The sequence below is a fragment of the Babylonia areolata genome, chromosome 27 (genome assembly GCF_041734735.1).
Source record: "Babylonia areolata isolate BAREFJ2019XMU chromosome 27, ASM4173473v1, whole genome shotgun sequence".
Lineage (NCBI taxonomy): Eukaryota > Metazoa > Mollusca > Gastropoda > Neogastropoda > Buccinidae > Babylonia > Babylonia areolata.
In genome coordinates this window covers 7,458,806-7,473,270 of record NC_134902.1, presented here as the reverse complement: position 1 = coordinate 7,473,270, position 14,465 = coordinate 7,458,806, and the positions used below count along the sequence as shown (strand labels likewise).

The 14,465-nt window shown below is 41.4% G+C and overlaps 1 protein-coding gene across 1 annotated transcript in view; it reads left to right on the top strand.

The window, feature by feature from the left end:
- The window catches only part of LOC143301624 (uncharacterized), a 53,925-nt gene extending 41,966 nt beyond the window's left edge, over nt 1-11,959 (top strand). Inside the window, exon 8 of the mRNA XM_076616040.1 lies at nt 1,112-11,959. Coding sequence (XP_076472155.1) covers nt 1,112-1,285 — 174 coding nt within the window. The 3' untranslated portion in view covers nt 1,286-11,959. The remainder of the gene's footprint in view (nt 1-1,111) is intronic.
- The last annotated feature ends 2,506 nt before the right edge of the window (nt 11,960-14,465 follow it).

The window sequence follows — 14,465 nt, the reverse complement described above, 5'->3', positions numbered from 1 at the left end:
ACATGAATGATAACTGAATGCCCCAGTGGCCATAAAGGGCTCTGGAACCTTTGGTATAAGTGTAAGAGTTTTTTTGGGTTTTGTTTTTTGCTCCCCCATCATCTGCACCGTTTCAGTGGCATTACTCCCACACCACTCATTTAGATTCCTCCATACACGACCACACCCGGGTTCGACCATCACAGTTCCAGCGTTGGCAGTCCACAGGGATCCATCAGTTTTAGGTCGCCAGGAGGCCACACACCAGAGCAGACCCTGCACTGCTGCTGAGTCACTTCAGTGGTGTTCAGTGGTGCCTGTTCTGATTTAACATACTTAGGATACCACCTACTAAGCCCCCTACTAATGACAATAATGGCTTAGTCGCGGAGCCAGACTGAGTGAGTGTCCCTCCCAGAGTGGAGACCGCCACCACATCCCTCAAACAACCCCATGAATCTGCCGATACTGAAGACATTGACAGTACTCACCCTAAGCATGGAAGTGGAGGGGTATCGAAAATGAGGTCACCATGACTCTGGGCATGAAAGGACACATGAGGGTAAGAGTTTGTGATCCCAAAATAGAAAAGGACGCAAGCCTCAGCAGAGAATGAAATACAATGATGAGGTTCATACAGGGTTTGAAACTTTCAAAACATTTTTTTAGATATGACAGTGTATCTTTTAAAATAAAATTTCTAATTTTCAAAAAATGTTAAACAATCCTGAAAGAATCTTTCCTACAGAAATCTTACTTCTCATCAAATCTTGCTTCTCATCTATGTAACGGACAACAGTTCATTCAAGGGGCATTGGCTGGCTCTTAAAATACTGTTTCATCTGGGTTTTTGATGTGATGCTTTTAAATTTAGAACCTTTAGGTGTTTTTTTTTTATTAAGTTTTTGAAAAGTCTCTTGAACTTTGTGATCAGGATGGTGGATAGATGGCCTAGTGGCTAATCCGCGTTAATATCCCATGAGAGTACTTTCGCTCCTGAACACAAAGCTGACATTCATCAGCACGGTGGATTTGCTGTGACTGTGTGTATTGTGTCCCCTCTACTTTAAAGACCTTTATAAGCACGGTGGATTTAGTTGTGACCACATGACTGTGTTATGTCCCTTCCCAGGTGGAGCTGTGTCTTCTAAGTCACACCCTGGGGGTCAGAGTGCGTGTGGCTCGCCTTCACCGTCACGGACACCCCGACTTTGACTGCAGCTTCCCCGACGAGGCCCCGCCCACCTGGCCCTGTGTCTGTCTGCTGGCTGAGGATGATCGCCACTACAACGTGCCTGCACCTTGACGGGGAGGGGGGAAGATAAACGGAACAGAGACGTTGTGGTGCATGTGTGTGTGAGAGAGAGAGGAGATTGAGAGGTTCAGTTTGAAGGAGGTGTCAGAGCGTGCGGTCAGATCCATATAGTGGAGAAAGATGGCAGAATGGTGAAGATGGCTTATCTGCCAATAAAGGGTCAGTCATTCAGGTGAGATGATAAACTTATGTCATGCGTGCAGCATGCACTTGACACACTGAAAAAGAACCCATGGCAACTGTAAGTGTTGTCCTCTGGCAAAATTCTGTGGAAGAAATCCACTCTTGATGGAATCACAATGTTTAAGTATACACACTCGACGCCTGGCTAGCACACTAGGTTATGCTGCTATCAGGCATCTGCTTAGCAGATGTGGTGTAGCTCATATGGATTTGTCTCAAGGCAGTGACACCTCCTTAGAGACTGAAACTTGACAGAGAGAGAAGATTGATGAACTGTAGTTGATGTGAGAGAGTGATGACTGACAGATAAATAGTAGAGTGTGTATGTGAGAGAGAGAGAGATGTTAGATTGTGGGTGCAAGAGAGAGATTTTCAGAGAATCTCTGAGAAATACTAATAGTTATAAGAGTGTGCATTCGAGACAGGGAGTGAACGTGAGAGAATTTTCTTGCCAATGTAGATCTGGGAGTGTTATGTGAATGGGTTGCATGTCCAGATCATATGATTCTCCTGTAAATGTTGATGAAAATGTGAGTATGCAAGCACAATGGCTGTGATAGATAAATGTGAAGGGCTCGCGCCCCTGAGGTGCTTGAATTTCCAGTATGGGGATTCCCATGGGGATACCTATTCAATATGGGGATACCCATTGGGATACAAATTCTGTATGGGGATTCCCATTGGGATACCTATTCAGTGGGTATGCCCATTCAGTATGGGGATGCTCATTGGAGATACCTGTTCAGTTTGCACAACTGGTTGACACTGTGTGTGGTTTTCTCTGACACAGTACTTGGACAGCATGTGAATTGTTGCATCAAATTTTCTTTTTCTTTGGATGATCTGGCTTCCATACAGCAACATCTGTACCATCACGTAATTCTCAGATAGTTTGTTTCTGTTTTAAAAATTGTTTTCTCTCTACCTAGTTTTCACATCATAATACTGTGGTTGGGTATCTGCATATTTTTTTTAACAAATGCTCTTAGTTTTTGTCAGAATTGTTATAAAATATAATTGAAAAAAAAAAATGAACACAATGCTCAGTTGCTAATGAAATGGACAAACTAGCAGTTGTCTCAAATTGTGGTGTGATGGAGATGTCACAGTGTACTCCTTTCAGTGATCATGTGTCAAAGATCATTCTGTTAACATTTTGCTTTCAGTTGCTGTCCAAGATTGATGTGGAAAAGAATCAACTAATGTACGCAGCAAGATTGAGAAAGACAAGGTCAATGACAGTATCTTTGTTTTCATATATAAAAAGGAATCAGATAGAAATGTATTACTGCCAGAGTTCAAGAGGAATCAGATGGAAATGTATTACTGCCAGAGTTCAAAAGGAATCAGATAGAAATGTATTACTGCCAGAGTTCAAGAGGAATCAGATAGAAATGTATTACTGCCAGAGTTCAAGAGGAATCAGATGGAAATGTATTACTGCCAGAGTTCAAAAGGAATCAGATAGAAATGTATTACTGCCAGAGTTCAAAAGGAATCAAATAGAAATGTATTACTGCCAGAGTTCAAAAGGAATCAAATGGAAATGTATTACTGCCAGAGTTCAAAAGGAATCAGATGGAAATATGTAATATTCCTACTGCATGGGGTATGTGGCTCATGAACTAATGTATATGTATCACATTTTGAAACACAGAAGAATCATACGGAAATGGTAGTGTTTATACATGTTTTTTGTCATCTCCAGTACATTAGCGTGGCTACATTTTCTATGAAACCATCCACATCATGTAAAAACTCTAGCAAATCAAACCTAGGGTACGTAAAGGGGTTCAGTTTTAAGGTGACTAATGGTGAAGGGGGAAAAGAATTTGTTTGCAAAATCTGCAGGTACCCAACCTGTGAAGTGAGTCAGATGGAATGCATTGTCAGATGCACAGACACAACACAGGCACATGTATGCTGGCATTAGGAACTGGACTGAATAATCATCAGGTGGCTGTATATATTGATGAAATTGTGATTTGGAGCAAGCTGACTGGAAAGATTTTTAACAATTGAACATTTGAGATATTATTTTATGTGTCTCCACAAGGACAGATTTTTTAATGTTCATTTTAGATGAGGTTCTGGCAAATATTTGTGTATCCTGCCACATATAGTTTACCTGCATACATCTTAGCAGCTCTATCTTTGTGATCGCTCCCTGTCTTTCTTTCAAAATGTGCATCAGCATGAGACATAAAATGTAAAGACTGAAAAAAGAAAATAGGTTAAATCAAGATGAAATATCCAAGTAACTGGTGGGAAATGACTGGTCATACAATGCATACGGAAATCTGTCTTCCTGCCCTGTGGAGAATGAGGCCGACATCGGTTTGAAAGATTCATTAAGCACTTGTTATTGAAATTCCTACATGGAATTACAGTGTTCTTTTGAGCAAGAGCCAAGCGAGCTACAACGTTGATAGTTGGAGCTGATGCTAATGCTATGCACGTTTGTATTGAGACACTGTGTTTGTATGTCTGTCTAGTAAGTGTTGCTGTCAGAGCATGGCATTGCAACTTGATGTTCAGAATTTTACTGTCAGCTTGAAGTGCTGTGTCAGAGAGAACAGAAGCCACACTGTTTGAATGTGGTGTGAGAGGGAGGAGTTCAGAAACATAAATATATATGCTTGATTTCCCCTGCTGCTGCTGTATGCAGACATGGTTACCGACCTGCTGACTGGGTGTTCATGTATAGCAGTAGAGCAGGGAGAGTGGTATGTATGGACTGTATCACCTTACTGGGCATAGTTTCATAGGCCTCCATGCAACTGCTATGCCCACGGCCAGCCTTTCATCATGTTCTGTTCAGTGTAGTGAACAAGGCCTCATCAGTCCTCTGGGTGTATGCCAAGGTCAGGTTTCTGCTCTCTTTTTTTTTTCTCTTTTTTTTTCAAAGCAATTGTGGTGTAGTGTTTATGGATCAGTCTGTGCACTTTGTCGCCTCCTTGGAACTAAAACTGACCGCAGAGGAGGGTGTACCTGAAGTAATGTTGCTGTGACAGTTGGTAGAATTGATAGAGACGCACCGTTTTGGTGACAGTTGGGTTTGATGATAGATGAGTTGGTAGTCTGACTTGTTCTGAGAGAGTGCTTAATTTGTTTGTTTTCTCTGTATTGATCTAGTCATTCAATCATGTTATTTGTTGTTGTTTTTTTACTACATGATTGTTGAATCGTTGATAATTATGTCCGTTAGCATGATGGCAGTGTGTGCTGTTTTACATTACCATGTTAGTGAAGCATCCAGTTTGAAATGTGTAACTGGGCACAACAGGGGCATGATGTACCACTGCAGATGTGTGTGCATGCAGGCAAGCACACCTCACAGGCATACATGCACGTGCTCACTCTCTCTCTCACACACACACAAGAACACCCTCTTGCACACATGCAAAGTTATTTCATGCACGTACACACACACACACACACACACACAGAGTACACACACATTTTTTCTCATTGAAAAATCACTTCAGTGAAAAGACGTCAGTGACCAACCAACACATACAGTTCACAGTTAAGCTAATGTGTGTGGGAGTACAACCAGTATGCAGCATTGTGGAAAACAAAACAAAAGGAACATGGGATGAACACAGCACGGCACCATGGCCCTGTTGTGACCAGTCACGCCCTTCACAGCAATCCTGGTGACGATGCTCCAGTCTTTCAGCATCGGCAGACATCAGGGGGCACAACTAGGCTTCCTTTGGTGGCCAAGGGAAGAAATTCTGGTGGAGTTGTTTTGTGGCTTTCCCCACCCCCATCCTTTTTTTATTTATTTTTTTTATTTTATTTTATTTTTTATAGGGCTTCCCCCCTCTTGGAACATGTGGTGCAATGATTGATTTTTTTAATAGCATTATTTTCTCTATCTGCCCTTCTCCATTCTCTGTTTCTCTATTTTGTCTCATCCTCTGTTCTGTCTGTCAGTGTATCACCTTGCTTCTAAACATACAATCAACGCTCACCAACTCGTATCTCACCAACTCGTATCACCCATGGCAACTCGGACAAGGGAGCAAAAGACCAAGGTTGGAGGAAGGGAAGCAACCAGTGGTTGTGGTTGGGTTCTGGATGGGTTTAGTGCCCTTTTGTTGCCAGATAAATTCTGTGCTGACTGGACGATGAGAGAAATAATTATATTGTTTAAAGGGGGGGGGGGGGGAGAGAATATACATGTACAACATGATTGCATTTATCTTTTTTTGTCATGTGTATTCCCCAACAGATGTAGGAATTTGATGATGCAGGTTGATATTATGAACATTGACTTGATGTAGTGTTTTTCAGATATGATGATAAGGATGAGATGTCGTTTCACTACACATGCACACTTATGCACATAACTGATGATGTGCAGCATAGATCAAATCATAGCAAATGGATAATGAATTAGTAAATTATAACATATAGAAAATGAATTTGTAAATTGTAATTATTGGAAAATGAATCAGTAATGTTCTTGGTTTCTATTCTCTTCCCCATCACCTCATTAGGAATGGTGCTCAGAGAGAGGGCAGAAATTATCTCAGAAAGAGGTGATCCCCAGAAAGATTGTTCCAGATTTTCCATAAACAGTTGTCTCAGAAAGTGACAGAAATGATCCCAGTGAGGATCTCACAAAGAGATGGAGATTACCACAGAGAAATTATCCCAGATAGTGATTACCCCAAAAGTGAGATCACTCTAGAAAGAGATAGATTACTCCATAGAGAAAGAGATTACCCAAGAAAGAGATCATCCCAAGTGCTCCACATCCTTCCGTCCAGCAGATACATGCACTGAATTCATGTGTTGGTGAAAAGATATTTCTGAAATGGTGTGCGTTTTACTAGTGTTTTACTGGTGTAACACCCAGTTCTTTGATGCAGGGGTGTTCTCATTAATAAAAATATATATATATATATTAAAAATACATGAAATTGGAAGTTTTTTTGTTTTTTTTTAAGTTAGCAAGCAGATCTGATCCATTTGAACCGAGGTGTTCATTCAGGCATTTTTTTAAGTTGTGCATTTTTAGTTCTTTGTGAAACGAAGGGTCATGAACGAAATATCACTGTGTTCCAACCTCTGTGTTCATGACAGCAAACTGAACAACTTGGTGCTAGCTTCACCTGTGTTGTTTCGCTGTGTTGGTGGTGAGTGGTTTGATGTGCGTGTACACTGGCTAAGGTTTCTCAGTCACTTGCTTAACAGCTTCTGTTGCTTTACACCAGCTCGTCCTCAAGTTAGTTTTCTTGTTCCAGTCCTCATGTTCAGGATTCTTGTTCCCCGGTGCTCAGCAAAATTTTTTAGCTGTGTTTATTTGTTTTGAAGCGCGGAGTATTTTGTTGGCTGCTGATGTTGTTTGAAAACTATAACAGGCAAAGGTTGTTCTTTAGATGTCAATTTCTCCAGTTGGAGATAATAAAGTTATTCTTATCTAATCTTATCTTGTTGCATATTATCAAGTTCTTTAGGTGTCAGAAATTGTGGCATATTGATTAACTTGAGTGTGAGCTTTTACCTCGATGATTAAGAATGAGAGCAGTATCTGATGATACACACAGAAATGTCTGCACATGCTTGCTTCTGGCTGATGACCAGTTCTGTATTTTGCATACATAAATGTGACAGCGTAGGACTTGTAGGCTGAATGCATGGACAGCTTGTTTTTGAAGAGATGAATGAGGGAACTGTGCTCATTGTGTGTCAGTTTGTTCCCTGGCTATAGTGCTGAATGTTCTGTCAGTTTTTCCTTGTCTATAGTGCAGTGTTTCATCAGTTTGTTCCTTGTCTGTAGTGCAGTGTTTCATCAGACTGTTTCTTGGTTACAGTGAAAATGTTGTGTTAGATTGCTCTTGTCTGCAGTGCAAAATGCTGTTATGTCAGTTTGTCTCTTGCCCACACTCTGTGTCGTTTCTTGTGGTGTGGAATTGTAGAGACTTTTCTAGAGATTTGTCAGTGATGCCGCATTTGGTTTTCTACAGATTTTTCATTGTTGCCCTTCTGTTAGAAAGGGCTTATTTTTCCTAGAATAAGACAGGACTTTGTAGTTTCTTTGACATGTCTTATATTATGTACGTTTTAGGAATTTTAGTGATTTTATTTTTCTGTGTAAAATTTTTTGTAGTTAATAGGAATTTCAGTTTTGGCCTTTGTCAGTCTCTGTGTAGCTTGTAGAAATAAGAGATGTAGACTGTAGACAGACCTAATGTAGAATAATTGTCTGTTCGCTTTTGATACAGGAGTGTTTTTATTCTGTGACAAGCATCGAAAACTTGATCTAGTTTCGTGGTCTCTGTCAATGTCACTATACGTTTTTTCAGTAGCGTGTATTATTTGACAGAATAAAAATTTCTGTGGTTTTATATCAGGTAACATCAAAATATAGTATCTTTGGTAGCTTATATCACTTGACAGTGAAATATAAAAATTTCAGTATCTTATTGTTCAATGTCACTTGACAGTGAAATGTAGAATGTTGGTTTTCACGCTCAAATCTCACAGTTCTTGCAGAATTTTCGGGTTTTTCGATCGTGTTCTTTGGTGCAGGCACCGTCCCAGCAGAGATCTGGGGATGTGACTGTGTGCTCAAAGAGTTCACTTCTTTTTTCTGTAAGAGCAAAGTGTAGAAGGGTCTGTATGATCGTCATCTTGCACTCAGGGTTTTTTGTTTGTTTGATGGGCTTTGCAGCTTTTTTTTTTCCTCTAATGGTCAGGTATTTGTGTGTATCTGGATGTGTGAATTGTGTATCTGGATGTGTGAATTGATCTCCTTCATTCTGGTGTCTGTTGTTTTTTGTCATGTATTTTGCTGCTTTTTTGTTTAATGGTGATGCATTTCGTTGTGTGTTTATGTTGCTTTGTTGTTGTTGTTTGTGTTGTAAGTGTTCTCTCCTTTTTTGTTCGTTTCCTTGTGTTTGTGGTAAATCTTTGCCGGATTGTGACCAGTAATATTACAGCCTTGGTAGCAAACTGTCCATACTACTTTATATATTGAATTTGAAGCGGCTTTGTTTCTATATTGTGATTTATTTTTCTGCAGTGTGGTGTAAACCTGTCACAGGATGGGCATTATGGTGCAGTTCCATTGCAGCTAGAACACCTGATGAAAACTGGAACTGCCCCAATTGGCAGACTGGCTTGGCTGACAGACAGAGTGGTTGCTTCCCTTCTCTTCATTCACTCCTTTCACAATTCTGTCATGTTGGGAGTGGGATGGCAGGTGGGTGGGTGGGTCAGGGAGAAGGGGGAGAGTTGTCTTTCCCTTTTCCTCAGACTGGACATTCTCTCATCAGCAGTGGTTCAAATTTTATCATTGAAAATGTATTACATGGTTTTAACTTAAATTTTTATATACCCCCCACTGTTCATCTCTCTTTCTCTCTCTGTATATATCGCTCTCTCCCTCCTCTCATTCTCACCCCCACCCCCAGAACCCCACCATCTCAGCTTCACAAGCGTCAGGGAGGCAGTTTTCAAATTCTTTTCTACAGTTCCGACAGATTTATGCCATACATAATGCACCCTGTAAGAAAAGTGTCAGTGGGCTTGACATGCACACTTTGTGACAGGGCTGACTGTAGTTCATTATTGTAGAACTGGACTGTCAGTGCATCTGTGACAGGGTTTAAGGTAGTTCATTACTGTTGGCATACTTCCTGACTGCGATGAATGATTGTACAAGGGTAGCAGGCAGAACTGGTTAGATGTTGGACTTATGATCCAGTGTTCACCAGTGATCAGGGTTTGAGGCCCATTTCGGCATGGTGTTGTGGCCTTAGGAAAGGCACTTTGCTCCAGTTTTCCTCACTCTGCCCACGTGAATGGGTACCCGACTTTTGGTTAAGGAGGGTTAAGCAGTGGAAGGAGAGGACTGGGCCCTACCTTCCTATGCCTGGACACTGTGACTATGAATTCATTGCTCCAATGGCCGTAAAAGGCTACAGGACTTTTAGAATTATATGATTGTATGTAGTTCGTGGTTTAGGGACAAGAAGTAGTGATTGTATGTAGTTGATTGTGGTGTTGGGGTTGAAAATATATATTAGTGTGGTGCAGGTGTCATTCAGATTCACCTCTTCCTGTTTCGACTATTCGTGATTCATCTATAACTAAATTGGTGGTCCCAGTTCGCCTATTTCCAGTTCACCTAAGTGCTCAGTTGCTCTGTGTGTGTGTTTTTGGTTGTTTTTTTTAAGTTTAAAAGAGAGAAAAAAAGCTCCTTTATTTTACTGCTGGCCTGGTCTCTTGTAATTTGGGTCCAGTCTTTGTATCAGCAATTTTCACACAACAGAATGTGCCCATCTCTTGCTGTGCACAATGACAAAACTTTACTCTGAACTGAATTGTATTGTATCCACTAAGAAGTCTGTCCCATGAAAGCACTTATAACATTTCACTCAGTAGCTCAGACAGTGGTGTCTGTGCACAGACATTAGTGTATGTTAAAGAGAGACAGAAAACTCAGAACTCAGAAGGTTTAATGTACATCGGCCTTTGGCCACAATACATATGGCTGGAGGATAGGGCATGTGTTGGGGGTGGGGGTGATATAGATAATTACAAACATACATACATTTGCTTCATGAAAACAGAAAAATCATATCCCTTCACGTGTGAGTGGACTCAAAAGTTTTATCTGGAAATCATATGAAACATAATGACATTATTTTATCTAAAAAGTAGTCTTCTGCCTTCTGTTGATTGCATGAAAAACGTACTTGGATACATTGTATCTATGATATACATATGTTGCTTTCAGTAGTGAATGAATTGATACTGTAGTCTTTAAGATTCTTTAAGAAACTTAGCTCTGAGATTGTTATAAAACATGCAGTGAAACAGAAAGTGATGTTCATTCTCAACTTCATTACAGCAAAAAGGACAATTCCTATCATGGGCGGGTTTGCTATATCAATGAACATTATTATTAAGGGGTAGTACATTCAATCTTAACTGAGTAATGGCAACTCGAAAGCAATACGTATCCATGTCATAAACATATTTTTCTTTTTCGAAAAGAGTCTTAAATATTCTATAAATAGCACATCTTTCACAATCCGAGAGAGAGAGAGAGAGAGAGAGCTGACTTGGTGGAAGGGGACTGGCAGGAAGGCGAAACAGGAGAAAGAGTCAAACTCTCAAGAGGCCACTGATGATGGCAGCATGATCAGAGATTAGGCGAAACAGGGAACAGGCAAATCGGACCTGCACCAGTGTCAGACCAGCTACCTCTTTACATGTTCCTTTCCCTCTTGTGTTCACCACGCTAAGGTGTCGGGTACACTGTCCATCTGTTCGCCTGGAAATTTGGCTTGCGCAGTACTTCACCTTATATGCAATGTGTCAGTTTGGAGGTGGTGGGGTGGGTGGGGGGAGTGCATGGTTTTATGTGTGTACATTATGCGCATGTGATACAATACAAAATGCTTTTTAGTTTATTTTTTACCATTATATTTTGCGTGGTTTTGTAAATTATATATATTTTCAAAATTTGCTTTTGTTGTTGTGTTTTGCAATGTATTCAAAATGAAGGTGTAAATTATGCAGTTTTTGTCATTTGTTGCTGTTGGTGTGTTGGTTAGTTTTTGTTTTGTTTTGTTTGTTTGTTTTTTGGGAGGATACTTTCAGATGGGTGTAGTACCAGAATCCATTCTTCCAGAGCATAAAAATCAATATGTGTTTTTTAAACTTATATGGGGCTTTTAATTCCTGCAGCCTGAAATGTTCTGCCCAGACTATCTTAAAGATAGGCATTAAGTTCAAATATATGCCTAATCATGAAGAATCATATGATGTTCTTTGTTGAGATTTGTGAATTCAAGCCAGCCCCCCACCCACTCCCAACTCCACCTTTTTTCCGTCATGTGTCTAGCTGCCAGGACAGTGGGGTAAAAGCAACCTCTAATGTAAGAATTCATGTCAGTTCTTTATAAGCATGAAAAACAATAATTTGCTGACTGTAAAAATAAACAAATAATTTTAAATAATCACAATGTACAGATGAACTACTCCACAGTTAAAACGTGAGAGAACCAGAGAACATCAGAATATGAGACATTGAAAATGAAAAAGGTTGGAGACTGGAGGGAAGAGTGTAATTTTTGTTGTTTTTTATTTGGGGGAGGAGGGGGGGTGACGAAGGGGCACAATGAGGGGTGTGTCACTGTGTGATGCATTGCAACATTTTCGTTTACATGTTTTAACCCAGACTTGATATTATCCTTCATGCAGAGTCTTCATGAAGTTTCCACTTACTGTTACGCAGATGTTTGGCAAAATAGCCACTTGTATTCACCACGCTGATATTTATTGATTATGTGTAATTGAAATTTTAAAAAGTAAAGTAGCTCCTTTCTCCACGTATCGCCTTGACTGTGAATGTCAGAGTTCGTGACCTGTGCCCTCTGATGACCCGCCGTAGCGGAAGACCTGTGTATCTGGACTCTCTCAGGTCTAACCCAATAAAAACGGATGAACTCATGATTTCATTGACGTGGTCTGGTTTTTGTCGGTATGTGGTGATGGATGTGAAATGTGGTTTACTTTGCAAGTAAGGTCTTTGTGGAGACCCTTCCCTGTGTTCGTGTGCCTGTTTGTATCTTTTGTCATCGGGGAAATGGAACTATCTCATTGATTAAAAAAAAAAATGCTCTTATTCCACGTATAAGAACCCACAGTTACAAAAGGGGTTGTCCCTGGCAAAATTCTGTAGAAAATTCTACACTGATAGTTTAACAAAATCACTGACAGAAAAAAACGAGCGATGCTTTACAATTACAGTGGCGACGCACTTCCTAGAACCCCGAGGAGAGCAGTCCGAATTTCAACAGAGAAATCTCTTGTGACAAAAGTAATACGTACAGTACCAGGAAGGTGGCACTTGGCAAACTGACATGTTCGGGTGTGCATTTCACCGTGACGACCAGATGCGGACTCGATTCACTAACAAATATTGGTTTAGATCTAAAAAGGTTTCCCGTGTTTGTATGCCCAAAAGGCATGGCCGCACACCGGAAATGAAAAAGTAAGAGTCGCGACCATTGGCTATATATGTTGGTCACGAGGCAAGCGTCGGAGTTGAAAGGTGAACATTGAAAGGAGATGACGGGAGTGGAGTGGAGGGGACAGAAAGAGACACGGAGTGAGAGATGGGTAGAGGTAGAGGCAGAGACAGAAGAAAAAGAGAGAGAAAATACGAAAACAGTCGAAAGGAGAAAGCACATACATACACAGAGTGAGAGAGACACACACACAGAGACCACAAGTTTTTGTTTCTCCGCTGATGTGACACAAATGACGTCAGACAGAGCATGACGGCTTGGGGTTTGGTGGCGTTCTTGTTGCAGTTTTTGTTGTTGTTCGAGTTGTAATCGTTTTAGACCCACTGGAGCCAGTGTGTGTTTTGGGAACGCCCACACGTCATGAAAAGGCGGAGGGAAGATGATTGTCAATGTGTGTGTGTGTGTATCACAGTGTGTGTGTGTGTCACAGCGTGTGTATGTGTGTGTGTCACAGTGTGTGTGTGTGTGTGTCACAGTATGTGTGTGTCACAGCGTGTGTGTGTGTGTGTGTGTCACAGCGTGTTTGTGTCACAGCGTGTGTGTGGGTGTGTCACAGTGTGTGTGTGTGTCACAGCGTGTGTGTGTGTGTGTGTGTGTCACAGTGTGTGTGTGTGTGTCACAGCGTGTGTGTGTGTGTGTGTGTCACAGTGTGTGTGTGTGTGTCACAGCATGTTTGTGTCACAGCGTGTGCGTGTCACAACGTGTGTGTGGGTGTGTCACAGTGTGTGTGTCACAGCGTGTGTGTGGGTGTGTCACAGCGTGTGTGTGGGTGTGTCACAGTGTGTGTGTGTCACAGTGTGTGTGTGCGTGTGTCACAGCGTGTGTGTGTGTGTCACAATGTGTGTGTTGATCTCTGAAGAGAGATGGGTGGCAATCAAGGAAAGTATAATCGTATACTGCGCATTCTCACTCACAATGCATGCTCTCTCTCTCTCTCTCTCTCTCTCTCTCTCTCTCTCTCTCTCTCTCTCACACACACACACACACACACACACACACACACACAGAGAAAGTTCGCTCGCGCGAACCTGCACTCTTTCACATTTGACAAAAAAAGACGAAGGCTTAAGTTGCTTGAAATAATGACTCCTATTTATGACTCACATCCACACAAAGATAAAGAGATATAGAAGGGGATACACAGTGCATCTCTGCGGGACCTCGCCATTCACCCTACCGCAATTCACGCTTTCTTTGCTTTTCTATATAATTATTATGTGCGTAGCTTTATGATATCTTATCTTTTCCTTTCATTTCTTTTTTCATCGCTGGCTTCTTGCGGTGGTTCTTTTTGTATATTCTTCAACAATTACTTCTCCTTACCATTGAAATTCAAGTGGTACGTTGGGAAATGATTATACGCTGTAGTCTGCAAACAGGCTCCCGACTGTGAGGGTAGGTATGTGGATGATTACTCTCTCTGTCGCAGTTTCTGTCTCTGTCTCTGATCTGTCTCTGTCTCTTCCCTCCCTCCGTCTCATGTCAGAGTTGAGATTCTCAGTAAAATTTTGAAATCTGCTGAAAACGTGCGTGCGTGCGTGCGTGTGTGTGTGTGTGCAAACTCGCCGCATGTTATGTGTTTGAGAGAGAAGGAGAGAGAAAGAGGGAGAGTGTGTGTGTGTGTGTTTTTTTGTTTTTTTCTCTCTCTCTTCAATTCAACCCTGTATGAGAGATCGATCGCGCGAGCATTAGCGCGAAGGTGCACGCGCATGTGAGTGTGTATGTGTGTGTGTTGGGGTTGGGGGGAGGGGGGGGTGGTCAGGCTGTGAGACCCATTCTTTCAACTCTTCACTATGCAGTCACGCACACACACACACACACACACACACACACACACACACACAGATAGTTTTTGTTGCGTGCGTGCGTCTGTATGTGTGTGTGTTTGCAAGTGTGACGCAAGTGGTATGATATTCACCATTCAGACA